Here is a 26,927-nt window from a genome sequence, read left to right as displayed (position 1 = left end):
ACATCAGTGAGGCCAGGAGTGGGGCCTTGCCATCTGGGCAGCCCAGGACCTCCATGCACACTGCCCGGGTTTGCTCCCTAGAGAGGTCACTTTGGTGCTTCTAACAGCGGTTTGACTCTATCTCCAGAGGTGTACTCCATTGTCTCTCTAGACAGATGGATGCCAACAACAACCTCCACCATTGGAGGCAGGATCCGTCTGAATACTAGTTGCTGAGAATCACATGAGTGGAGAGAGTTGCTCTTGCACTCAGGTCATGTGTGCATCCTTCTCCTAGGCTGGCCACCTTGAGAACAGGATCCTAGACTGGGTGGCCCATTGGCCTGTTTATTAATTGCAATAGGTCTTCTGTGAGTAGGACTAGCATTGGTTACCACCATTTCACTCCTCATCACTGTGTGTTGGACGTCTATGTTCACACATATCGGCTCAACACACAAACTGGAGATATTACACTAAAGTAACTAGTATATTTGTTCTTTGTGCGTTCCCAGGCCCCTTGCATACAGCACTTTAGCGGATCTGGTTCATCATGTCCGACAGCATTTGCCGCTCAACGACCTCTCCCTTGCTGTCCAGTTATTTGCTAAGAATATTGATGACGAATCATTGCCCAGCAGTATCCAGACCATGTCATGCAAACTTCTGCTAAATCTCGTGGACTGCATTCGATCCAAGAGCGAACAGGAAAATGGAAATGGCAGAGACATCCTCATGAGGATGTTGGAGGTACTGTGGCATTTAAAGTAGGGGTGCTGGAATGAAAATATTCATTAAAATCACATAGCTGCTCAGAAACGAGGCCTCTGTGCTGAGGAGGTGGGATTAAATATATAACTAAATGGAAAAGGTAGATTGACCTAATTGGGACCGGAGGTGCTATTCAACAAAGTTTTACTTGGAGCAGACCCATTGAAATGAATGAATGTTTAAGTTAGCTCCGTTCATTTTAATGGATCTACTCTGAATTAAAACCTGAGTTGAAAATCACCCTTGGGCTCCTGCATTCGCTGCTTCTATTTTGTGCTGCCTCCTGTTTAGGGGGAAACCACCAGTTATCACTGCATCTGAATGGACAAAACTATGGCTTACACTTGCCCTTCATACTGGGAATGGCAAAGCATAGTTCGAAGCTGCTTTGTGATCCCAGTTTGGAGGGCAAGTTCAAACCATAGTTTGTTTGTCCGGCTCTAATGGCAAGTGATGGTTTGCCTTCTAGCAGAGGGAGGTGTGTGTGTGTGAACGCCAGTATCATTCCGGCCTCTTTCACTGGTTGCTGGATTTGGCGTTACACCTAGATTCAGATGATGAGTCTTACTTTGTTGTGACAGTGCTTCTTGTCCTCCAGGTTTTCGTCCTTAAATTCCACACCATTGCCCGCTATCAGCTCTCCGTGATCTTTAAAAAGTGCAAGCCGCAGTCTGAACTTGGGGCAGGAGAAGCCGCTTTGCCCAGCGTGCCGGCTGGAGGAAATGCCGCTCCGGTTCCTGTTCCGTCCCCTGCTCCCACCACTCCCGTGGCCCCTGCCCCGGGGCCTGTCTTTGAGAAGCAAGGGGAGAAGGAGAAGGAAGACAAGCAAACATTCCAAGTCACGGATTGCCGAAGCTTGGTGAAAACCTTGGTCTGCGGTGTCAAGACAATTACCTGGGGTATCACTTCTTGCAAAGCTCCTGGTGGTAAGGCGGCATGATTCAAATTTTACCTGGGCTTCTTTCCTAGGGTGGTGCAACTTTTATTTTTAAAAAGCAATTTATCATACGGGTTTTAGTTACCCATTTATTTAAAATATGCATATGAGTATATCAGTTGCTGGAAACCTCAAGAGAGGAGAGTGTTCCTGTGCTTGGGTGGTGGTTGCAGGTTTTCCTGTAGGCATTAGGTTGGCCACTGTGAGACCAAGATGCTGGACTAGATGGGACACTGACCTAATCTAGCAGGACGTTCTGGGTTATTATTTCTGAAACAAGAAACACACATTGCGCTTTGGTGATGCATGCATGTGCTGTAGGTGAAATTCCTCCTCTAAGGCGATGTGGGAGAAGGGAGAATTGGCTAAGATTCTGTTTGCTGTCTGCAGTTTTTATTGCATTAGCCTTTCTTTGTGTACTGATGAAAGGTGTGAGAGATGTGTGCTGCCAAAGCCGGCATAGATAAAACTCCAGGCTCGCTGCCAGTTACAATCTTTTTGATTTATTTACAAAGTTCAAAAGAACGTTTCCAGAGCTTCAAAGCAATGTCCGACCCTGTCGGCAAAGATGCCTCGTCTGGTTTCTTTTTACGTTTTCTTGCCCAACATGCAAGTCGGCGGAAACCCCGTGTAATGGGAATTGGGGTTGCTTGTGCGTAAATTCCAAACTGCTCCCAGCTGTTGGGGTAGCTAAACCTTTCCCTGATTTGACAGCCCTTACAAGGCGACTGTCTCAGTCACTGGCAGAATCCATCAGTGGGCGTTCCCTGAACTTCTTCCAACATAAAAGCTGTTTGACGCCAAGTCTCCGCCTAGCCTCCCTGCGCGGAAGTCTCCTGCGCAGAGTGGGCGTGGCCAGTGGAGGTCCTGGGCTCTCCCCGCTGGACCCTGTGGAAGAGTCTTGGAGCCCTCTCTCCGAAGACCTTCCCTGCTCCCCTTCCTTCCTGGTGTCACGCCGATTTCCTTCCCCAAGGGAAGTGTTCTTCCTCTCCCTGCTGGTCCCTTCTCCTGCATCGTTGGAGAGCCCTACCTCCACTCTTGGCTCCGATGTCAGTTCCCTGACACCCCGCCTCTGATTTCCTCTGTTCAAAGAATAACTAGTTCCGGGCTCAGCCTCCCCCCTCCCTGCCCCCTCTTCGCTGTCAGACGACAGACTACTAATTATCTCTTTCGGCTCTCTATAAGTGCTGGTCTCTTCCCTTAGGTCTTTCGCCGTTTGCCTCTCCCTGACAAAAGGCCCCCAAAGCTGTGAACAGCGTATTAATACAGAAATACAAGCACCCATTTTAAAATTAATCATATGCATATTTAAATGTGATGTCTGATTAATTGGGGGTACCTTTTAGATTCAAAGTTTTGAAGCAGATTAAACTGTGGGATCGATTAATTGTTGTGAGCAGCTCTAGTTTTTCCCATTTTGTTGCACAGGTGCACACTTTTCAGTAGTAAAAAGTAATTTCTCTTTCAATTCCTTTTCTTTTTTCAGAAGCTCAGTTCATTCCCAATAAACAGCTGCAACCTAAAGAGACACAGATATACATCAAGCTGGTCAAATATGCAATGCAAGCTTTGGATATTTATCAGGCACGTATCCTAGCTGTTGTTTAATTGCTTTGTAATTTTAATCTCCGTGGCTTATTTCAAATCATTTTTAAATTTGCGGCTTTTCAATTGCTTTGGATATTTTGAGACGGAAAGCCAGTACAAATGATGGTGGGGAAGCATGTTGACTTGAATCCCGTCTCGTGTCTCCATTGCAAAAGGTTCAAATAGCTGGAAATGGGCAGACGTACATCCGAGTTGCAAATTGCCAGACCGTCAGGATGAAAGAGGAGAAGGAGGTCCTGGAGCATTTTGCCGGCGTCTTCACAATGATGAATGCTCTGACTTTTAAGGAAATCTTCCAGACGACAGTTCCGTACATGGTTGAAAGAATCTCTAAGAACTATGCCCTTCAGGTAGTATGTTTTGCGTACTTGATAGTAGTGTGAGCCCTGACAAACATGCCACTGTGTTGTCATTCTATCGCCTTTATGGCTGATCCAGCCTTTGCCAACCCGGTGCTCTCCAAATGTTTTGGACTTCAGTTCCCATCAGCCCCAGCCAGCATGGCTGGGCTTATTGGGGCTGATGGGAATTGTAGTCCAAATCATCTGGAGGGCAGCAGCTTGGCAAATGCTGGGTTAAGCAATAAACTACACTAAATTGAACTGACAATAGCTCTTGTCCTCATTGGAAATGGACAGTGGTTTGGAGGAGCTGTTATTTGATGCATAGCTTGCTACCCTTGTTTCCTTCTTGTGGAATCACAAGATGGGATGTCAGTGAAATGAAATCTGTAAAAAGACAAGCTACTTGAAAACAATTTGAAATCAACTCAGTGACTGATAATGTTAAGCAAATATTTTTTTAAAAAAATAAATCATTGCTGGTGGTTATTCCTAATTGTTTCATGCTCTCCTTTTGACAGATTGTTGCCAATTCTTTCTTGGCCAACCCAACTACCTCAGCTCTGTTTGCCACAATACTGGTGGAGTATCTCTTGGATCGGTTGCCTGAGATGGGCTCCAACGTGGAGCTCTCCAACCTGTATCTCAAACTTTTCAAGTTAGTCTTTGGCTCCGTTTCACTTTTTGCGGCGGAAAATGAACAGATGCTTAAGGTAAATGTTGCAAACAGGTAAAAATGTTGAGTTCTCTTAGTGCGCCCAGGCTTGACTTCTGAAATGTATGTGTGTAAGAGATTTTGAACGTTAGGCTGCAAGCCCATATACACTTAACTTGTAAGTCCTGCTGAATTCGGTGTGATGTATTTCTGAATAGATTTGTGGATTGCATTATAAAGGAGGTGCACTCTCTGTAAAACATGACATCTTAAGATTGCCATGGTGGCTTCTTTGTGCCTTCGAGGCTTCTTTCGTTCAGGCATCAGGCTATACAGCAAACCTCTTTTGAAACAGAGGGCCATTCTGAAAGCAGTTTTGAGTTCAATTTCATTGTTTTAGCCATTGTCTAACATACAGCGTAGCGCAAAGCGATGACCATGTGCCAGCCAGTTGCTGCTTTAAAAAGATTTTTAAAAAATACATCTCTGTAACCCAGTTTATGTCATGATAATGAGAAAACACTGCCTGAGAGTTCTTTAAAGCCAGAATAAGTAAAGCCACTGTCTAGGCTCTCGATGTTACTGTTAGTAGATTTTATATACAGTCAAACCTCTTCTTATGTCCGCCTCTGCTTGCATCCATTTCGCCCAACGTCCGCAGCAAACCCGGAACTAACCGGTGGGTTTGCTGCTGGTCGCGCATGCGCAGGAGCAGTGATCGCCGCCTGTGCACAACGGTGCCTCTTCCAGCGACCTGTTTTGACCTCTGGACGGACCTCCGGAATGGATTATGGTCGCAGGTAGAGGTTCCACTGTATACATATGTATGTGAATTAAGGGGTAAACCAATCAAAAGCAGTTTGTGACATGAGATAGGAAAGTTTGCTATTCAAAGTGGGGGGAATAGAATTCATCCAGACTTACATTTGGATGAATGTAAGTTGTTATTCGGTTCCTGAGCAATGTTTACAAAGCTGCTTTGCTTCCAGTGAGAGTTTATTGGCACTGTTCATTCCTTACTGGACTTTGACGGCTTGCTGTTTTAAATATATAGTGCACTATTTTGTTCCTCTGCCAGGAAGTCGTGATTATTCGCGGATTAATAATTGAACTCAAGCACTTCCTGTCTTGCAAAGGAGCCCCAAATGTGTAAGGCATCCTGCCTCTGATGCATTGTGTTCCCTTATTCTGCTGCCAGAACCAAGGTCACTTTCATTTTATAAACGGCAAATCCAATTTAAATGGTGTGATATACTGCCGTCGCCACTCCATGCCTGTTAAATTATTTGATTCTCAAGAATTGATGGTGTGGCCTTGAGTAGACAATTTAATTTGAGTGATGAAAGCTATTCGCAGCAATTGTGAAGCAAGGTCTAGGGCCTTTAGATGTTAATAAAACCCATAATTATTTCAGAGTTTGTACCTGGGCCGAGTCTTGTCGATCTGTCGTCTTCTTTTTTTTGTAATAGCTTGCACAAGGCTTTTAATTTCTTCTGTATTTCTAAGGGTGCATTAATCCAAATTGTACTGTGCTAATCATGTTGGTCCCTTTGTGCATTGTGTGTTCGCTTGGTGCAGCTCTGTGTGAGAGAATAAGGAAATATGATGACAAATGGTACGGCATGCTTCAGAAACTGGGGCAGAGCTCATTGGCTCAGTCCAATGATCCCCAGGACTTGGATTTTTTGGCTTCCCCTTCCTTTTATAATAAGCAGATCTCCACTTTCTTTCACACTCATACGCCTTCTGGAAGTCCACAAGTAGTAACAGCTCTCCTCCATTGTTTGTCCCCTAGGGAGTGGCATTCAGTGGCACTGTTGCCTCTGGTTCCATGTAGTCATTGATAGCCTTATCTGCCTCCATGGATGCATCCTTTGGTACCTTTTTATAGTTGGCCTTCCTTTCACGATAGAATTTTATGCCATGTCCCTACAGTTCGTAGGCTGCCTTCCATCCAGACACAGACCAAACACAAACTCACTTGCTTTCAGCCACGTTACTTCGCAAGCTTTCAGCGGAACTCTTCTTCACATTGGATATTAAGTAAAAAACAAAAATGGGGAGGGGGGGGAAATACCCAAAATCTGCTCACTTGATTTCCCAAAGTGCCATGGTGATGTGCGGGTATGCTTCCCGTTGCTTGCAGGAGAATCAAATGTCCTAGTTATGTATTTACTTTAACTTCCTTAAGCTTAGTAAGCTTAGTAAGAGTCAGTGTGGTGTAGTGGTTAAGAGCGGTGGACTCATAATCTGGGGAACCGGGTTCAAGTCTCCGCTCCTCCACCTGCAGCTGCTGGGTGACCTTGGGCTAGTCACACTTCTTTGAAGTCTCTCAGCCCCACTTACCTCACAGAGTGTTTGTTGTGGGGGAGGAAGGGAAAGGAGAATGTTAGCCGCTTTGAGACTCCTGAAGGGGAGTGGAAGGCGGGATATCAAATCCAAACTCTTCTTCTTCTTCTTCTTCATCCACCGCAGAATGATAGAGTTGGGAGGGATCCCGAGGGTCATTTCATCCAACCCCCTTCATCCAACTTCTGGTTAAAAACCGCAAATGAAGGATGTTCCAGTGACCCAGGAAAGAGCCTTCGTCCCTGGGAAATATTTTGCTGATTTCTTTTTAAACCGGCAGTGTGAGTGCACCTTAAGAAAAACCTCTGTTCTTCCGTTTTTCGATTTTTAAATTTTTTTTGCAGCCACACCTTCACAAGATTGTGAACAGCTCCATGGAACTTGCACAGACAGCCAAGGAGCCCTACAACTATTTCTTGCTGCTCAGAGCTCTCTTCCGATCGATTGGAGGAGGGAGCCACGATCTCCTGTATCAGGAATTCTTGCCCTTGCTACCAAACCTACTGCAAGGTCAGAGCAGATGCCCGGCGGGGGGGTATACATCTCCTTTTTATGTCCATGATTGTTGGTAGCAAATCTGGGATGTTATTGACGCCACCTGTCACATTTCAGGACTTAACATGCTACAAAGCGGCCTGCATAAGCAGCACATGAAGGATTTGTTTGTAGAGCTCTGCCTCACCGTGCCAGTCCGACTGAGTTCCCTCCTTCCTTATTTGCCAATGTTGATGGATCCCTTGGTGTCTGCCTTGAATGGATCCCAGACGCTGGTCAGCCAGGGCCTGCGGACTTTGGAGCTGTGTGTGGATAACCTACAGCCAGACTTCCTGTATGATCACATCCAACCTGTGCGGGCAGAGCTTATGCAGGTAAAGATGCAGTTATCAGAAGGGACCTTTAGAGGTCAGTGTTTGCTCAATTATCTGGGCTGCTTTGCTTTAGCCTTGGCCATCTCTTTGACAGTGATAGAACGCGGGAAGAAACTTTCCTATTAAATGGGGGTTGTGTCCTCTTTTCGACTTTTGTTTTATGTAATAGCAAAATGGCCAGCTAATGCAGGTATGTGTAAAATATAGGGGTTTTAATTCATCTCTTCGGCTAGCTGTGCTACTTTGTGAGGTCCTGAACCTACTGTGATACAGTCAAACCTCGGCTCCCAAACACCTCCGTTTTGGAGCATTTTGGCTCCCGAAAACCTGGAAGTAAATGTTCCAGTTTTCTAACGTTTTTCGGAAGCCAAACATCTTAGACGGCTTCTGCTAGAGTGCAGGAGGCTCTTGCAGCCAATCGGAAGACGCATCTCAGTAGTCAAACGTTTTGAATGCCAAATGGGCTTCCGGAACAGATTACGTTCGACAACCGAGGTTTGACTGTATTGAACTATGTCTTTGAGGTGGTTTGTCGGGAGTTTCACTTGTATTTTGAACTTTTCAAAGGCTTTCTGCACATTTTTCCTCTTACTATTTGTTGCTAAGTTCTGCCCCCCCCTTCAAAGAATGAAAATGTAGGTTGTTGTACCCTAGAAAAACGTTAACATGAAATACTAATATTTGTCTTTTGGCCAAGGGTGGGAGACTAGAGAAAATCCTGAATTGTTTAGTCATGTTGATGTATAACAGGGATTATCTTTCTCTGTTTTTGTGTGTCTTCCCTCACTTTGCTGTGAAACGGATTTGAAAGTGTTCATGTTTATTTTTATTTGTTTTAATTGGGACCATAAGAAGCTGCCTTGGGAAGTTTTAATTGGGACCATAAGAAGTCAGATTGTTGGTCCATCGAGCTCAGTATTCTCCATTCTGACTAGCCATGGATCTCCAGGGTTAAAGACTAGTGATATTCCCAGCGCAGCCTGGAAATGTTGAGAATTGAATCCTTTTTGCATGCAAAGCAGATGCTCTGCCACTCAGCTGCGGCTCTTCCCCAAATTAATTAACAGTTAATTTAAAATATTTTTGTACTTTTGAGCAAATCTGAGTCCAGGGTGGCTTACAAAACATGTATACATCACAATTTTCCATAGTTCAAGGTGGCTTACAACATGAAAAAGATTCATAATTGCAACATAATGAAAGTAATCAGAAGCAATGAATAAAGCGTGAAAAAGATACACAACCAAATTGAACAATTTCCACACAAAGTATAAACTAAAGATACAAAGAATTAATAACAGAAAATACCCCCCCCCCGGTCACCGCCACAAAGCCCCCTAAACAATATCCCAACTCTAGAGTCTGTTCAGCAGACGCAGCTTTTGCAGCTGATTCAGCCAGCCCCCCCCCCCCCCCCCGGCAGGTGGGGAAAGGCCTGCAAGGCAGGGAGTAGGTCTTCCAGGATTCACTGTCAAAATTAAAAAAGTACAGCATATGGCATTCTTTTGAACCAACATTGTTCTGAACTACACGTGGGTGTTTTAAAACTTTTTTCCAAGGCTTTGTGGCGGACACTGCGCAATCCAGCAGAGAACATTTCCCACGTTGCTTATCGGGTGCTTGGCAAGTTCGGTGGAAGCAACAGAAAAATGCTGAAGGAGTCTCAGAAGTTGCAGTATGTCGTGACGGAGATTCAAGGCCCCAGTATTACGGCGGAGTTCTCCGACTGCAAAGCATCGATCCAGCTCCCAATGGAGAAGGTAAGGTTTAATATTTATGCCAATAGCAAAATAATTTCCTTTCCACAAATATTCTAGAAGGGCTTCTGCTGCAGCCTTTTCCAAATTGGTGCTTTCCCAATGTTTTCCGGTTGCAATTCCTATCATCCCAGACCTTTGACCCTACTGGGAGCGGTATTCCAAAGCATCAGGAAGGCTCCATCTTGAGGAAGTCTGTTCCATCGGCTGCCGACAACAGACTACTTATGCTAGAGAAATTCCTTAAGATTCTGTTGATGTCTGTTGCAACTTTTGTGAAACATGAAGGTGTTAAATGGAGCTTGCTTCTTAGAAAGCATGTTTAGAATTGTTGTATTAAGTCTGTGTGGGCTGCATGATGATTCCATTATACTTGAGACCCATCTAAAATCCATTCTTGCACAGGTGTGGAGCTTGTGTCTGTAGCTCATCGCTTTCTGCCATCATAGTGAAAACTTGGTTCACAAATGATCATCTCAGAAGGGCATTGTCATGGCGGTGAGAGGAGAATCATGCTGTGGCCTATAAAATTTCTGAGTCTGTATTTAGGACATAGTAGACGTAAGGCATGGGTGGGACGTGGGTGGCGCTGTGGTCTAAACCACAGAGCTTAGGACTTGCCGATCAGAAGGTCGGCGGTTCGAATCCCCGCGACGGGGTGAGCTCCCGTTGCTCGGTCCCTGCTCCTGCCAACCTAGCAGCTCGATAGCACGTCAAAGTGCAAGTAGATAAATAGGTACCGCTCCGGCGGGAAGGTAAACAGCGTTTCCGTGCGCTGCTCTGGTTCACCAGAAGCGGTTTAGTCATGCTGGCCACATGACCCGGAAGCTGTACGCCCGCTCCCTCGGCCAGTAAAGCGAGATGAGCGCCGCAACCCCAGAGTTGGCCACGACTGGACCTAATGGTCAGGGGTCTCTTTACCTTAGACTAAGGCAAACAATTTCGTATTTGTGTGTGTAGTGTTAGTTGTTAAATACTTGGTTTGAGCTTTCTTGCAAATTAATCCAACAGAACCTGCCACTTACATGATGGCTATATTTTAGTTTGCATATTTTTGTTGTTGGGCTCGCATCCCGGCTGTGAACTCTTGAATCACTTAACAGCATTTGGCAGGTCACAATGTCTAAGCTTTAATCCAATTTGGCCTCTTCTCTTCCTCGCCATTAATGCTTTTTATAAATAGGACTAATTATCCTGTTGCGCCAAGACAGGATCTTTTCACCTCATTGTTGCCAGACAGTAAGTGAAACCTTTCTGGCTAATTTTTTCTCCCCCTTAGCATTACGTCTCTGCAGTTTCTGAATTCAACTACGCCATTATTTTACTTTGAATATAGACTAGAAATCTGTCTTTGCATAGACAGCCATAAAACAAAAAGTGCTGTAGATATGCCCATACTAAATAAAATTCCTGCCAGCTTTTTCGGGTTGAGTAGGAAGCAATCTCTGTTTACACTGTGCATTCACAGAGCTGGGAGTAAAAACAGTTGACCTCTCAAGAATTGGAATGAAGTGCCAACAGAAGAAATCCATCTTTCGTGTTAGCCTTGTATAGTGAGAGAAGTTCCACCTCAGTAGTCTGTGGAAAACTCATTGTGTTTTTTATTGAAAACTTGAGAAAGGTTGTGTAGGAGAGGCAAGCAACCAGTTTCATTCATGACTGGAAATACTATTTCCCCCCTGCAAACAAGAGTGGCTCTGTTGTTTGGGGGGGTGGTGAGTCCTTAGCATTCAAAGGTCACTTTTATCTACATAATTTTATCTCCAGCATTTAAGCATGGATGATTGGATTTCCTTTCACAATCAGTTAGGCAATGAAATTTCTTATTTCATGGCTCTCAGATGAATTTTTCAGCTGGATTACATTTGATCAATGTCCTATTCTGGGCGCCTGCTTGCTTCATCTTGGAGCAAAAACATACTTGTGTGTGCATGTGTATTAAATCAGAGAGTAAGTCGAGATGATAACTTTTATTGGGTTGCCTTGGGTCGGCAAAACCATGAGCCCTGGAGCTTCACAGAGTGGTTGCCGTGAAAAGACTCCTATAAATTGTCATTAAGTTGGTCTCAGACTCCAAGATGCCTTTCCTGAGTCTCATTTATAGAGTGCTTTTTTGCTGTCGCGCAAGGTTTTTTGTACGAAAGTTTGATTTTCCTTATGAGATGCTCAAAGTAGCATTTTGCCATTTACAGTGTGTGCAAAGTGCTTGGCTCCCTTTCTCTTTAACTCTTCTGAGAAGGCTTGTAAGGGAACCATTTTGGAGAGCAAACCTTTGCCACACCGCAAGGAAGAGCGTGAAGCAATTGCAGCTGAAGTCGGTGCAGAGCAGGAGGAAGGAGCAAATGTTCCTAAGCTTCTAGATTCCTTAGTGGACCTTTCTGTACCTAAATAGAGAAAACAGCATTGTACATTTTGTGTGTGTATCTCAGTGACTTCAGATTTCAGATTTATGTTTAGTATTGCTGGATCAGATCAAAGGTCCTTCCAGGTATTTATGGGACAGACAAAAGGAAGCAGAGCTCCCACAAAGTTGTGCTGTAACCCTGGATGCCTTTAAAAGAGGATTAGACAAATTCATAGATGATAAGGCTATCAGTAGCTACCAGCCTGAGGACCGGGACATTTGCAGGGAAACCAAAATGCTTGTTTACCAAGCTATTGTACTACCAACCTTACTATATGCTTGTGAAACATGGACCACTTATAAACGCCATCTCCAACTCCTTGAAAGATTCCATAAATGGTGTCTCCGAAAAATTTTACACATCACTTGGGAAGACAGGCGAACTAATATCAGTGCACTGGAAGAAGCAAAGATCACCAGTGTTGAAGCAATGATTCTTCAACATCAACTTCGTTGGACTGGTCATGTTGTGCAGATGCCTGATGATCGTCTTCCAAAGCAACTACTCTATTCCGAACTTAAAAATGGAAAGTGTAATGCTGGTGATCAACAAAAGAGGTTTAAAGACTGTCTCAAGGCAAATCTTTAAAAATGTAGTATAAACACTGACAACTGGGAAACACTGGCCTGTGAGCGCTCCAGTTGGAGAACAGCCTTTACCAAAGGTGTCATGGGCTTTGAAGACACTCAGACTCAGGACACAAGGGAGAAACGTGCTAAGAGGAAGGCACGCTTGGCAAATCCACACCGTGATCAACTCCCACCCGGAAACCAATGTCCCCACTGTGGAAGGATGTGTGGACCCAGAACTGGTCTCCACAGTCGCTTACGGACTCATTGTTAAAACTGTGTTTATGGAAGACAATCTTATTCGGCTAGGAGTGATCGCCAAAGAAGAAGAACCAGCCACCATGTTGATGCTCTTATCTCCACAGTCGGAGGCAGTAATGCTTCTGAATACCAGTTGCTGGAAACCGCAGGATTGGGAAGAGTGATCTTGCACTCAGGTCTTGCTTGAGGGTTTTCCATCATGCATCTGGTTGGTTACCGTGAGAGCAGGATGCTGGATGGGCCATTGGCCTGCATCAGCAGGGTTTTTGTTACACTCTTAGGCAATCTACACTCAAAGCATGAAGGTGATGCCCCTCATGCAATGTTGCTCTGTAGCAGCTGATATTCAAGCCATATATACATCTTCTAAACTTGGGAATTCCATTTGCTTGTCAAATCTGCTGATAGTCTTCTAATTTGTCTAATCCTCTTTTAAACAAACAAACAAACAAGCAAACAAACAAACAATGCTGAAGGGCATATGACTGTGACCAACAAGAAATTGATAATGAGAAGAGTTTACAATAAAGTAGACAAAATATCATTACACTTGCAAAATGTACGTCCCAGCAAGGCTTACAGCGAGCTCTACAGTACAAAACATACTTCATTATTACATTATAATTATTGGTGCTATTTTTATTATCGTTGTGCCAAAGAAAGCTCTAAGCAGCTGAAACGTCAGCTGCTTAGAACATTCTTCAGTGCAAGAATAATTCTTGTGCAGTACGGTTTGTCACTGTGAAATGTATACTTTGCAAGTGTAATTGTATTTGTCAGTTGCTTAGAGCATCCTTCAGTAATTTTTGTGCTTTGTGGTTCACTGTAAGCCTTGCAAATGTATTCATTATTTTGTCTATTTTATTGTGAACTCTTCTCATTATCAATACATTGTAGTTCATAGTGCTGTGCTCCTCACCATTTTTTGTGGTCGCTGCCTAGATGGGTGCCCTTGCATGTGACTTTGTAATGTAATCCCCTCTTAAAGATACTAAAGTCAGGGGTTCCCAGACTGTGGTCTGCAGACCCTTCAGAATTCAAATTGTAATACAATAAAATTCAATGTTCAAAACAAAGACGCAATAAAAATACAGTTAAAAATAATAAACACTGGCGCAGCACATTGTAGTTTCTAGAACTGGCAGGGGGGAAAGAAAAGACGGTCAGCAATTTTCAAATGGTCTGGGGGAGAAAATGTTTGGGGACCACTGATCTAAGCCAGCGGGCATCACAGAAGCTTGTGCAATTTTTTAGCTAGGCAGCTTCTAAAATGCATCACTTTTTTTTGTTCTTATGGTTTACTGAAGCAAATTCCTTCCATTGTTTTAGGCCATCGAGACTGCCTTGGACTGCTTGAAGAGTGCGAACACAGAGCCATACTACCGGAGGCAGGCCTGGGAGGTGATCAAATGCTTCTTGGTGGCCATGATGAGCCTGGATGATAACAAGCATGCCTTGTATCAGCTTCTTGCCCATCCGAAGTAAGATGATTTTATGATGGCTTGCAAAATTAAGCTTGGCAGGCTGCGCCTAGTTCTTGGGGGTTGCATTCTACAGAGGGTCGTCTCTTAAGTGAGTGTTACTTGGAGTAGACCCTTTGAAATTAATGGGCCAACATGCTCATTAATTTCAGTGAGTCTGTTCTGAGTTGGAATAACATTGTACACAACCAAACATTGTTTGGTGGTTTGGGTGATTTGTAGTGTAACTGCGCAGCGTTAAGAAAGAAGGAAATAAATAGATGACAAACCTGGATGCAGAAAGCACACGGGTTGCTGGTCAGACACACTGATCAGGGGGCAATACCCTGGTCCTTCTCAGGTTCATGGCTGGGTGTCGTGTGATGCTTGCCAGAGGGTGGTAAATGGATCCCTGGTATTTAGCTTGAATCACTGTTAAAAGGAAAGAATAGACCCCCTAATTCCCTGGAATTGATAACACTTGCCCATGGAGGACTTAAATGGCAGCCAGGGACAATGAACATCTTGCAGTACATAGGAATAATAATAATAATAATTTATTATTTACACCCCACTCATCTGGCTGGGCTTCCTAAGCCACTGGGCGGCTTCCCAAAAAATATTAAAATACTGTAATACATCAAACATTAAAAGCTTTCCTAAACAGGGCTGCCTTCAGCTGTCTTCTAAATGTTTTCTAAAAGTCTGGTAGTTGTTGTTCTCTTTGACATCTGGTGGGAGGGCATTCCACAGGGAGGGCGCCACTACCGAGAAGGCCCTCTGCCTGGTTCCCATACCTTGTACTGTCTTCACTGACTGGCAGCAGCATTCCAGGGATTCAGGAAGTCTTTTCTCCTAACCCTACCTGGAGATGCCAGGGAATGAACCTGAGGCCATCTGCATGCGAAACAGATGATCTCTAACTGAACTATGTTACTGAACGCTTTTCTTGCATTTTAGAACATTCAGAATGCTTCATATGCATTATTAGTTCAGTATTCCTTACAACAGCCTTATAGAAAGCTCAACAACGCTGTCCCGTTATTATTATAAATAAGGGACTGAGGCTGAGATCTATTCCTTTGCCCAAGGCCATTTGTTGAGTTTGTGGTGGAGGCAAGATTTGGATGGGGGATTTCCTGGTTCAAAGCTCATTCTGTTAGGCACTGAGCTTGCACTATTAGTAAACAGATTGATGTTTTTTATTGCAAAACTTGAGTTACTCAGGGAATTACTGTTCCTATTTAAAACCAGTTTCAGGCATTTAGATGATGCAGTAGACATTTTGATAGTAAATCCTCAGGATGAAATTAGCCTATCATGTAAGCTTGGTGCTCCCGTTAACCCTTTTGAGCTCTGGGTAAGTGAACACAAACTCTCTTGGCTGTATCCATACTATTTGGTTGTAAGCCTTGACACGTTTGCCATGGTTTTGAGAATCAGATTCAGATGGCTAGCATCAGCTGTGGCCTAATCCTGATCCTAAGCTACAGTTCTACAGTTCTCCTGATGCTGAGCTACAGTTCTACAATTCTGCGATTCTATGAGCTGCATTTCCTCAGTCCGACCTTGTGGCACAGGTCACATTGGATGCGGTTTCAGACGAACTGCTCATCCCTCGATCAGAACAAAATGTTCTCTCTCAGTTAAAGTAGATCTGTAAAACTGTTGATTTGTTTTGCTTTTTGCAGCTTTACTGAGAAGTCGATTCCCAGTGTAATCATTTCCCATCGGTACAAAGCCCAGGACACACCTGCCCGTAAGACGTTTGAGCAGGCGTTGACAGGGGCGTTCATGTCGGCGGTGATCAAAGACTTGCGTCCTAGTGCTCTTCCATTTGTAGCCAGCTTAATTCGGCATTACACCATGGTGGCAGTTGCCCAGCAGTGTGGTAAGTAAATGTTGGGCCAGCCATCACCAGCCTGGTGCCCACCCGGTTGTTGGTGGACTACAGTTCCCATCAGCCCTAGCCAGAACAACTTCTGGAGGGCAGCAGGTTGGTGACTCTTTAACAAGAAGCCAGGAGTAAAAGCACTGCAGTTTTGTTTTCAGGCGAAGATATCATTCTTTTTCAGGTTATTAAGTGCATGTTGTTGATACCCGGTTTTAATTAGTTTCTGTGAATGGTGCCATTCACACTATTGTATGCTGCCTGAAATTGTCATGATAAATGGCAGTTAAGAGGAATACAGTGGTACCTCCGGTTACGAGCAGGATCCGTTCTGGAGGCCCGGCCGTATCCCGAAAACTTCGTAACCAGAGGTGCCCTTCTGCGCATGCACGGGGTGCAATTGAGCGCTTCTGCACATGTGCGGGGCGCATTTGAGTGCTTCTGTGCATGCGCGGCACACAGAGCACTTTTGCACATGCACGTGTGGCAAAAACTGGAAGTATACACTTCTGGGTTTGCCGTGGCCGTAACCCGAAGATTCTGTAACCTGGAGGTTACACAACACAAAGTATCACTGTACATAATTTTTTGGGGTGGGTGGGGAGGTCTATGACAGTAACAGTTTATGATATTTAGGTATGGTGTGGAGGAAGTAGATGGAGCGGACTCCTTCCCCACTTCTTTGCCATCAAAGAACTTGGGCTCACGCAATGAAATGGACTGCAGATTTGGGATGGGCAAGAAAAAGGGCTTTTTTGCACCATGTGGGGTTGGTTTGTGGAATCCACTGCCACAAGATATGGCAGAGGCCAATGGCATCAATGGCTTTAAAAGGTATTTACCCAGCCTGGCAACAACTCTTGGCCACAATGGCTAAGTTGGGCCTCCATGGTCATATGCAGTATACCTCCGGGCAGCAGTCGCCAATGCCTTCACTCATTCCTTGTGGGCTTCCTGGAAGCATTTGGTTATACCCGTAGTCCGGGGAGATCAGGACACTGAACCAGGTGGACCTTTGTTCTGACCCAGCAGGGCTGCTCTTTCCTTCTCACCTAATTGAAGCCTCCTTGTTTTCTGCTTCCTCCTCTTCCCCGCCTTACTATAAATCCCAGGTCCATTCTTGCTTCAGTGTTACCAGGTTGGAAGCCAGCCCAGCACGGCCATGTTCCACAGTGAAGAAAACGGATCCAAAGGCATGGATCCCTTGGTGCTTATTGATGCCATCGCCATCTGCATGGCGTACGAGGAGAAAGAGCTCTGCAAAATTGGAGAGGTGGCGCTAGCCGTGATATTTGATGTTGCCAGCATCATCCTGGGATCGAAGGAAAGGGTAATGAAGCTCGCTTCCAACTTTGCAGATGCGATCTTGCTTTGAACAGCCCAGCCCCTTGCTGACTGATGCACATTTGCTTGGTTCTTTCCTTAACCCTCTAGGCTTGCCAGCTTCCCTTGTTCTCCTACATCGTGGAGCGGCTGTGCGCTTGTTGCTATGAACAAGCCTGGTACGCGAAGCTCGGGGGAGTGGTGTCCATCAAATTTCTCATGGAGCGGCTGCCTCTCATTTGGGTTCTCCAGAATCAACAGACTTTCCTCAAGGCGCTGCTGTTTGTCATGATGGACCTAACAGGAGAGGTATTTAAGACTCATATCAATTATAGGAAGCTGCTTGGTTCATCTAGTCCACTGTTGACTGCATTGACTGGTAGTAGCTCTCCATAGTATCTTTTCCCGGTTTATTTCCCGGTGGTGCTGGGGGTTGAGCCCTGGACCTTCAGCATGTAGAGCTCTATGACTGAGTTTTGGACCCTGTCCAGACAGCTTATCACCTGCTTTTTTTCACCATTGCATTGAGCTTCTGTAATGATACTTCTCACTGAAAACTGGTGGAGAACTTGGAGGTTCTTACACAGATGCTTAATAGTTGTATGATTTTTACCATGAAGGACAGGGTAGATTCATCTGGCTGATTCTCAGTAGGCATTCACCGTGAGTGAAGTCAGCATCATTCCTGTTTCACAGGTGTGTTGTTGGGCCTGAGATTGCTTGACCAGCACTAAGCAGGGATATGATACTAGCCCCCATTTAACCACAGTTAAGATATCAGACACGGGCACTTTCTTCTGTCTTGGGCTCACATTTCTGTCTCTTACCTTCACCATTGTTAAGGGGTTTATTGCATTATTGTTAACCATGCTTAAAGGCTAAAAAGGAGTTGAAGTCAGCCTTAACCCGTGCCTTCAAAATCTGGTTAAATGGAAAGGTTGGTCAGCCTTTCTGTCCCTCATCAGGGTTCAAAGAAGGCGAGAGGGAATGGTACTCCTGCGAGGAAAGAGATTTTAGGAATCCAGATTAAAACTGGAGCACAGAATCTGCTGCATGCGGACCTGCCTTTTTCTCTTTCAACTTTGTATGTGTAATTACTGTTTTTGGTTGCGTGGAAAACTAGGGAAGCATTCAGTTGCTAAATAGCAGTGTTTCAGTGTGACTAAACGTGGGGAAGAAAAACAGCATGGAATTGGATAAGCAAGACTTTTAAAGATAACTGAACTTCACTGAGTGAGGTTTTGTCATGTGCTCTGCATCCAGACACTTCCACTTTACTGATTAGGTGTGGTTTGACATCTCACCTTGGAAACATTAAACCACCAATTCATTCTGGCTTTGGAAATGTATCTGTGTAGCCAGCACAAGCTGCTATCATTGGCCGTCTGTCCAGCGCCAGTCTGATTCCCCTGCCTGGTGCTACTGCTGCCTGCCTGGCATGGCTGATTCCTGCTTCTTTTGTCACTGCCTCCTCCTCCTTATGTGTTTATCCAGCAGCAGTGGGCAGTGGTGCTTATTAGTGGAGCCAGATTGGTGCTTGGCTCCGTTCTGCAGGAGTGGCTGCCATGTTAAGATTTCCAAGACGTAGTGCAGATGTTGGGTATTGCATCTTGGTGAACTTAACATGGTAGTGTGGCATATAGCTGAGTACCAGCTTGGCTCCCGTAATAATAGCATCATGGACACAATCTCCCATCATGATACGATGCCCACAACAAATAGCAGATGCTGGGCAAACACAACTTCAGGCAGGAGGGGAACTGGGATTAATTGACTGGTGATGGCAGCAAACAGCTGCGCTGCACCTTGGCTCTGACAGAGTCAGGGATGGTGGTCCTGATGGCGATGGGCCCTTTGAGAAAGTGGGTGACCACACTGGCTCTCTGTGTAAAGTTTCCAATCCACGATCAAGCAGGAATGTTCTTGCAAGCTGGTCACTTCACTGTTGAATTTGGTACTCCAGCGTTGCTCATTAGTTTGTGTTGGCAACACACTGACACTTCTGCAACCTGTATAGGTTTCAAACGGAGCAGTTGCTATGGCCAAAACCACCCTGGAACAGCTCCTGATCAGGTGCGCGACTCCTCTGAAAGATGAAGAGAAAACAGAAGACATCCTCTCGGCCCAGGAAAAGTCTTTCCATCACGTGACCCATGACCTGGTGCGAGAGGTGACCTCTCCAAACTCCACTGTAAGGAAGCAAGCGATGCACTCCTTGCAGGTGCTTGCCCAAGTCACGGGGAAAAGCGTCACTGTGATCATGGAGCCGCATAAAGAGGTGAGACAGCCTGTTAATGTTTAATTGTCTGTGACCTGATTGACACATGCAGCAGGCTGAGATAGCAGTGTGAACTGTACCACCGCAATGTGCTGGTGAGGAGTCACATTTCACAACACTTACTTATTGAAGAAAAAAAGCTCTCTGGAAATAGAAAACTAGCACATTTATAATTTGTAAATAGTAAATCATGACCACCAGAGTGGGGGCGGGGATTGGCTTGGCTAGAATCTGTCTCTTGGATGTTCTCGGTGTTTTGCTTTCAGGGACTTTACACAAGAGAGAGCATTCAAACATGAAATCCCCACGTTGCAGCTTTAAGGGTTGCAGTCTACTCTTCCAGTTCAGAATGCTGCCGCCTCATTCTGCTGTATTTTATTAAATATATTTATTTTTTAACATTTACATACCACCTTTTCCTCCAAAGAGCTCATTTTGTCCTTTTAACAATCCTGGGAGGATTGTTGGGCTGAGAGGCTGTAATCGTTTCACATCACAGGTTGTACATATGCAATGTTAAAACCCTTTCATTACTGATCCTGTATTAATCTGTGTGATAACTCCCTGGAAAAGGTGATACGAGAACTCCAGCTGGGTAAGCATAGCTCCCGAGTTCCCCAGCAAGCCCTTGGCTGAGTCATGTTTTGCATTCAGGTTTCCCGAGTCCCATCTCCTTAGCCATGCTTGCCCATGAACTAAATATTCTCCATTGGGTGCTTATCTGAGCCTTGAATGAGCATTTGGCAGCACACATCATTTTTCCTTCCATATTTTATCCTCGCAACAACCTTGTGTGATAAGTAGGTTGAGAGATACCTATTGGCTCGATATTTCCAATTGAGCTCAATGTTTTAAATGGTTTTTAGATGTTTGTATTAGGTTTTATTTTTACTTGTGTTCTTTATATTCACTGATGTGTTTGCTGCCCTAGGTGCCCTAGGAAGGAAGAGGGATATAAATGTCCTAAGTGTCTGTAGGGGTTTGAATGGCTCATCCACGGACACCTCTGGATGTTGTTGGTCTCAAACTCCCATCTGCCCCAGCCAGCGTTGTTGGGGATGATGGAAGTTGTTAGTCAAACAGCACCTGGAGGTGTACAGGTTCTCTAGCCCTGCTCTAACCACTCTGGCTTATTTTATTTTCTTGAGGTTTACATGGAATTTCTCTTTGCACTGCACGTTCTGGGAATCCTCCCATGCGATTACTTTTCAGGCCTTGTTTTTCTTTGGACCAGTGTTCCATTCTGCATATACTTTGCTATATCCACTTTTGTGCTGTGTCTGATGATCTTGTGATAACAGGAATTTTAAAAGATTAAAATACTATGATTAGTGCACAAAGGATTAGTCATGATTTTGACCTTGTATGTCATGGAAGCAGCACAGAGGTTATCTAATGATAGCAACCAGTGAGAGACTTTGCGGGTTTAATTGTGGATGGTTGTATTGAGGGAGTGATGTTTACTGTGTGTCCTGAATTTGGGTTTGATAATCCTGCATATAAGAAGAGTATGCGATGATTGAGGGAAAGAGAAAGGTGGCATTTAGACCACACAAACTAAGACCCCTTTTCTGATGCTCTCTGCTATTTTCTAGGTCCTCCAAGACATGGTTCCTCCGAAAAAGCACTTACTTAGGCATCAACCTGCAAATGCCCAGATTGGTTTGATGGAGGGGAACACATTCTGCACCACACTTCAACCCAGACTTTTCACCATGGATCTAAATGTTGTAGAACACAAAGTGTTCTATACAGAGGTACTTCCCTTTGGTCTTTATGTTCACAAATTTTAAAACTAGTCTCCATGGGTTTATCCACGATGCAGTTTTGGGCTACCACCCTATATACATACACTTGAGAGTAGCAGGATTATTTTTTTGGGGGGGGGGAACCATAGTTCTTAAACAGTGCAAAACTGATAGAAGTGAGAAGTGTAAGTATGCTTAGTAAATCTGTCATTCACCAGCTGTAATTAATTAATGTTACTATATTTAGACATTCATAATGTGCCCTTGCAAGAATGCCTTGGCTTTTCTTCCTGATGCCGCTATACTTGTTTATTTTGCAAAGTTTAAGTTGGGTTTTTTAAAAAAATTCCTTTACGATAACCTCTTGTAAGGTGAAATGCATTTTTTAATGGGCAGACATTGTATATACCACATAGTTTTAAAAGAATTACGATGAGCAGCTCTGATCTGCTTTTTATATGGGTTAGATGCAGATAATTGAAATACCTTCACTGTGTTCTTTTTGATACCTGCTGAAGACATTCCTATTTAGACAAGGGCTACCCAGATGTTTAGAAAGGTTTTTTTTAGGAGTGTTGATTTGTTTTAGTCTATTTTATTGCGGTTTGAACCTCCCGTGTGTTTTAAATTATAGTTGTAGATGTTTTAGTGATAATTTTGTTTTATATTTTCTCTAAACTGCTTTGACATTTTGCTGCAATCAAGCAGTATATACATTTTATAAAATAATAAATAATTAAAATTGGGACTATCAGACTGATCCATTGTTCATAATGATGATTCAAAATGGACAAAAAGGTAATGGGATACAATATTTAAGTAAACAATTTGGAGCAGTTATGCAATTACAAGGCAGGGTGTATCAGTCTAGTCACATTAAAACAGTAAACAATGATGGGAAAAACCTTCCAAAATGCAACACCTGGTATTTTTTTGTTAATGAAATGTGAATGGTTGTGTTTGGCTTCAAAGTTCCTTGTTAAAATGACAGATAAACAATTTAAAGTGTGTTTAGAGCCCCACTCCCTGGCTCAAAACAAGAAGTCAACTCTTTTCCATCTCCACTTCCAGCTGTTGAATTTATGTGAGGCTGAAGACTGTGCTTTGATGAAATTGCCCTGCTACAAGAGTCTTCCGTCATTGGTACCTCTTCGGATTGCAGCACTGAGTAAGTTTAATAAGACTTTGAATATAGGTGCTATATGCTGCATTGTATAGAAAGCACTAGGGTTGATGCTGTAGTGGGAAAAGGATGGGGCCCTGTAGATATAAGGATGTCTGCAGTCTGCAGTAGCATCTGTAGCATAGTAGTAGGCTGAGCACCAACTTAACTATATAAACATACGTGGCTCCCTTAAACCGCGTCACACTGTTGGTTCACCTAGCTCAGAATTGTCTCCTCTGACTTTGTTTCTCGCTGATACACTTTTAAAAACTGGTGCCATGGAGCAAATCCAGGAACTTGTGCAGGAGTGGGGAGCCTTTGGCTTTCCAGTTGTTGCTGAACCACAATTCCCATCATCCTGGGTCATTGGCCATGCTTGCTAAGGCTGTTGGGACCTGTAGCTCGCTTTTGGAGAGTATTGGGAAACCTTAGTTGGTCCAGAATGCGGCATCAAGGATGTTGGTGGCTGCTCATTCAAGAAGACTATATTATACTTTTCCTGAAACAACAGCACTGGTTGGCAGTTTGTTTTTGGGCGCCTTTAAAAGTGCTGGTGATGGGCTTTTATGTCCTGGATAACTTGGGTCTAGGATATCTTGGGGATTGCCTCATCTTCCATCAAGCTGCTCACTGCTCAAAGTCTAGTAGAGAGACCCTTCTGTGCCATGACTATAGTGGAAGCGCAGTTGGGTGAGGCCTTTTCGGTGGCTGCACCCAATTGTGGAATACCTTTCCTGGTGATATTCATTGCATCTCCCTTGCCTTCTGCTGCTATTTGCTGAAGACTTCACTGTGCTAGCAAGCCTTTGTGTTGCAGGGCAGGTATTTTATTTATTTTTTTGTATCGAAGTTTGGCTAAGTAAATTAGCATGCAATACTAATTCCAGTTCATTGGCAGAGCCAGGGGCCATGTTCACCTGCCAGGAACGGGTCACAGCCTGTTTCTCTTCACCGCTTGTCATTCACGTTCTCTTCTCTTCTGGAACATTTTCCCTCTCTTCACACATGGTGAATGGTCCAGAATTCTAAATGTGCTTTGGAAATTGGCTACTTGTAAAACTACAAATGATTGCCACCACCCCCTCTTCTGAAGCCTGTTGCTGTTGGCAAAGCATGTTAAGCCGTCTGTAATTTGGGAAGAAATCAAAGAAGTGTTATAGAAATAAAAACAAAAGAGTTGTTTCTTAACCTTTTGAATTTCCAGTTAATAAGGAAGCTCAATTTCCTTTGATTTTTGCAGATGCCTTAGCTGCCTGCAATTATTTGCCGCAGTCGAGAGAGAAAATCATTGCTGCGCTTTTCAAGGCACTTAACTCAACAAACAATGAACTCCAGGAGGCAGGAGAGGCTTGCATGAGAAAGGTTTGTGGCACTGAAACAAAGCTGCTTTGTACTGACTTTTTTTCTCTGCTCAAGAGCTGAGTAACAAGGAAGCTGTTTTGCCATTGGGATTAATGGCTGCTCTGTTTATATCTCTGTTTGCATGATGCCAGTGTAATTGGGGCGCCATGAAGTAGGTTATTTTTTAAATGGCTTGATCTTGGGCATAGAAGTTCTTTGCTGCCTCTCAAATGTGTACAACCACTTTTCAAAGAAAGAACAACGTTGTTCTGGGGCACTTTATTGATGTCTTGCTGTTACGGGCCCCATAATCTTGGGAGTGGGCTGTTGATGTCATATCTATAATGCAACTGAGCGTTTTTAATTATGGTACCTAAATAGCTAATGTAGCTATTGATTGCTGCTTAAAACCTGCACCGTACTCGTATTGAACGGCAGGGCTGAAAATGCATTAAAACAGTAAGCAGGTGCTGGGTCCCTGCAGACTTTTATAGACAAAATATTGAAGCGGAAGTCTTTTCAAAAGATTTGGAAAATTGAGTTAACTGTCCTACATCTTGATGACAGGGTTTACGTGGCCCAAGAGGCCACTGTAACTAGTCTTGCCATTAACCAGATACATTGTGACACCCACCACCAAGGGGTGATAATGACCCATGCAAGATGGAGTCCAGTATGTCTAGGCTTCTGGAATAAACTGTAAATGCAGGCCAGGTAAGGGCCTTGGGCAAAGACTAAGGTGCTGGGTTGGGACCATAATGTGCAGTCCTGCATGTTGGGATACTGCCAGGGAGATAAAGCCCATCATGGCCCCCACGTCGCCTCCGGACGATCCATCGATCTCCCGTAGATACAGTATCAGCAATTAGCGACACGAGCTCCAGAAAATAGCTTGCCACATTCCAGAGCTGATGCACGCTCTATCAGCAGAATTCGCACAGCGAAAGATGCACGCAGGAGAGCATTATTTAGAAGTTTATTCAGCGTTGGTCAGAACAAAGGAAAAAACATGACTGCCTGCTTGCGTGTTCAGGCACAGGGAGAGAGAAACGAAAGCAAAGACACAACAGAAACATCCTGTGAACAGGAAATACGCAGGCTGTGACACAAACATCCTGCTCCCTTTTAAGGTGGAACGGAAATATCCTAACACTGCAGTTGTGGCACATTGTTTCAGCAGAACTCTATAGTCTGGGCATCTGACCTGGTGCCTATTTCTGCAGCTGTTGGCTTCTTCTAGGCAGTGAGGTTTCAGGATTTGGGGACTCTTTTGAATAGGTCTTTCCTGATCCTCCAAAAAGTTTGGCCCAGTCACCAGAGTCCAGATGGCACAGTTACCTTTCTGGGAAGGACTAGGGATTCCTGGGCTGGGACCACGGCAGACATGTAAATGGAGCAGGCTGGTTTGTTTTTGCGTATGTCCTATGTGGTTTTGTTTGTATTCTGCCTTCCTATTAAACTCAGGGTGGCACACACAAGATTTCCAGGTGGGCTTCTATCCAAGGACTGTCCACACCCAGACTTGCTTAGCTCCAACAAGCTCTGACACAAGTGCACAGCTCTGTGATATCAGAAGTTTGTCCTGTTGGAAATATGGGTCTCTAAAGTTGCTTATTGCTTTATTGGAGGAATCTTCCTTCCACGTGGAGAATGTAATTGCCAGTGTGAAACTTTTTCATCTGTGACCCAATCCAAATGTATCACAAGCCATGGTTTGCTTTTCTTAACCACAGATAAGTTTTTTTTAAAAAACCCAAACCTGAGGCTAACGGTTTGATTCCCCAGCCATTGCATTCTTTCTGCTTGCAGGTGGTTTCTCTGGTTATCTGCTGCTACATGCATTCTGGAATCAGCCTTTGTTTAACAATTTCAGTCATGGGGTTTCACTCTGTTTGGGATCTTTACTAACATTAAGGCAAGTTATGTCTGCACTGGGCCTGTGTACTTTATTTCTCAAAAGTCACAATTATTTCAGTGGGGGTTTTTTTCCTTTCCACTCTAAGGATGCTTTAAACTTGCAGTCAAACATAACAGCTCACGTAAATGCTTGCATGGAAATACTTTTATGATGTTGCTTCTGTTACTTCCTGTCAGTTTTTGGAAGGTGCTACAATTGAAGTTGACCAGATTCACACGCACATGAGGCCTCTGCTTATGATGTTGGGTGATTACCGAAGTTTGACGCTAAATGTGGTGAACCGCCTAACTTCAGTGACTCGACTGTTCCCTAACTCCTTTAATGACAAGTTCTGCGATCAAATGATGGTAAGAACATGGAACCGCTTGAATGATTTTTAAGCAAATGTCACTCTGAAATCGAAAGTTTCAAAGAGGAGGCTTAAAAGCTATTTAATAGATTTGTACAAAGAATCTTCTTCTCTCTTTAACTGTGGATTAATTGGGTGTCGGATGTGGGGTAGGAGGAGGAATCTGGAGTACGTGAATCTTCAGTTGGAAGCTGAATGTGAACTAGTTGGCTTTAAAAAAGTGCTGCTAAATTGAAATGAAAGCATGCCCCCCCCTTTAAAAACAACAAACCACAAAATGTCAGGCTACTTTGGCAAACATTCATAGACTTGGCAACTTTATTTCTAATGCTATAATAAACATCCAGTATGCATGAACAAGAACGTGTCTTTAACCATTAGAATCTGCTCCACCTTGTTATTTATGTTTGATGCTGTTGTCCAGTTGTGCCAAATAAAATAACATCCAAGGGTTTAACAGCCACTAGCAACCCAAAAACTGGAACTGGGAACTTGCAGCTAGGCTCCTAAAGAGAATCGACAAGCCAGTCTCTCTGACCTCACCCCCACCTCCAAATTTGGTCTGTTATGTGTAGGATGTTACCGCTGCCACCTCTTGCTCAATTTTTGCAGCTCAAATGACCTCTTCCAGCAGAGCTTGAATACTGGAATGTCAAGGGTAGCTGGAGGTGGATTAGTAGCAGAGGTAAAATCCTGGCCAGGGACTCTTCCAGTTGAGGTTCTAGTCATAGGGGCTAGAAGCACAAACAGAATATTCCAACTGGAACGGAATCCCTGTTCCTTGCTGTTCTGCTTAGGCGTCTGTCTTTCCCTTCAACCTTGGAAAAACTTTGCTGGCTTTAGATGTGTGTGTGTAAAATTACTGGTGTGAGCCTTTTGCAGTATTACAAGAACTTAATGCTAAGCTGAAGCTGATTGGTCTGAGATTTGTGGCCCCTAAGTAGTGGCATGGC

General features: G+C 44.1%; 1 protein-coding gene across 3 annotated transcripts in view; it reads left to right on the top strand.

Annotated features, from left to right (window-relative positions):
• The window catches only part of TRRAP (transformation/transcription domain associated protein), a 153,491-nt gene that overhangs the window by 11,493 nt on the left and 115,071 nt on the right, over positions 1 to 26,927 (top strand). For all 3 annotated transcript variants that reach the window (XM_083584841.1, XM_083584840.1, XM_083584839.1), the window contains exons 13-29: positions 495 to 729; positions 1,349 to 1,676; positions 3,174 to 3,271; positions 3,451 to 3,645; positions 4,158 to 4,349; positions 6,985 to 7,150; positions 7,253 to 7,509; positions 9,069 to 9,269; positions 13,831 to 13,982; positions 15,653 to 15,852; positions 16,965 to 17,182; positions 17,287 to 17,484; positions 19,193 to 19,453; positions 21,049 to 21,210; positions 22,273 to 22,369; positions 23,607 to 23,728; positions 25,802 to 25,972. In XM_083584841.1, the coding sequence (XP_083440967.1) occupies positions 495 to 729; positions 1,349 to 1,676; positions 3,174 to 3,271; positions 3,451 to 3,645; positions 4,158 to 4,349; positions 6,985 to 7,150; positions 7,253 to 7,509; positions 9,069 to 9,269; positions 13,831 to 13,982; positions 15,653 to 15,852; positions 16,965 to 17,182; positions 17,287 to 17,484; positions 19,193 to 19,453; positions 21,049 to 21,210; positions 22,273 to 22,369; positions 23,607 to 23,728; positions 25,802 to 25,972 (3,253 nt within the window). The remainder of the gene's footprint in view (positions 1 to 494; positions 730 to 1,348; positions 1,677 to 3,173; positions 3,272 to 3,450; positions 3,646 to 4,157; positions 4,350 to 6,984; positions 7,151 to 7,252; positions 7,510 to 9,068; positions 9,270 to 13,830; positions 13,983 to 15,652; positions 15,853 to 16,964; positions 17,183 to 17,286; positions 17,485 to 19,192; positions 19,454 to 21,048; positions 21,211 to 22,272; positions 22,370 to 23,606; positions 23,729 to 25,801; positions 25,973 to 26,927) is intronic.

This window comes from Podarcis filfolensis (genome assembly GCF_964270895.1).
Source record: "Podarcis filfolensis genome assembly, chromosome: 14".
NCBI lineage: Eukaryota > Metazoa > Chordata > Lepidosauria > Squamata > Lacertidae > Podarcis > Podarcis filfolensis.
The sequence above is the reverse complement of the archived record's forward strand: the minus strand, read 5'-3'. Positions and strand labels throughout refer to the sequence as shown.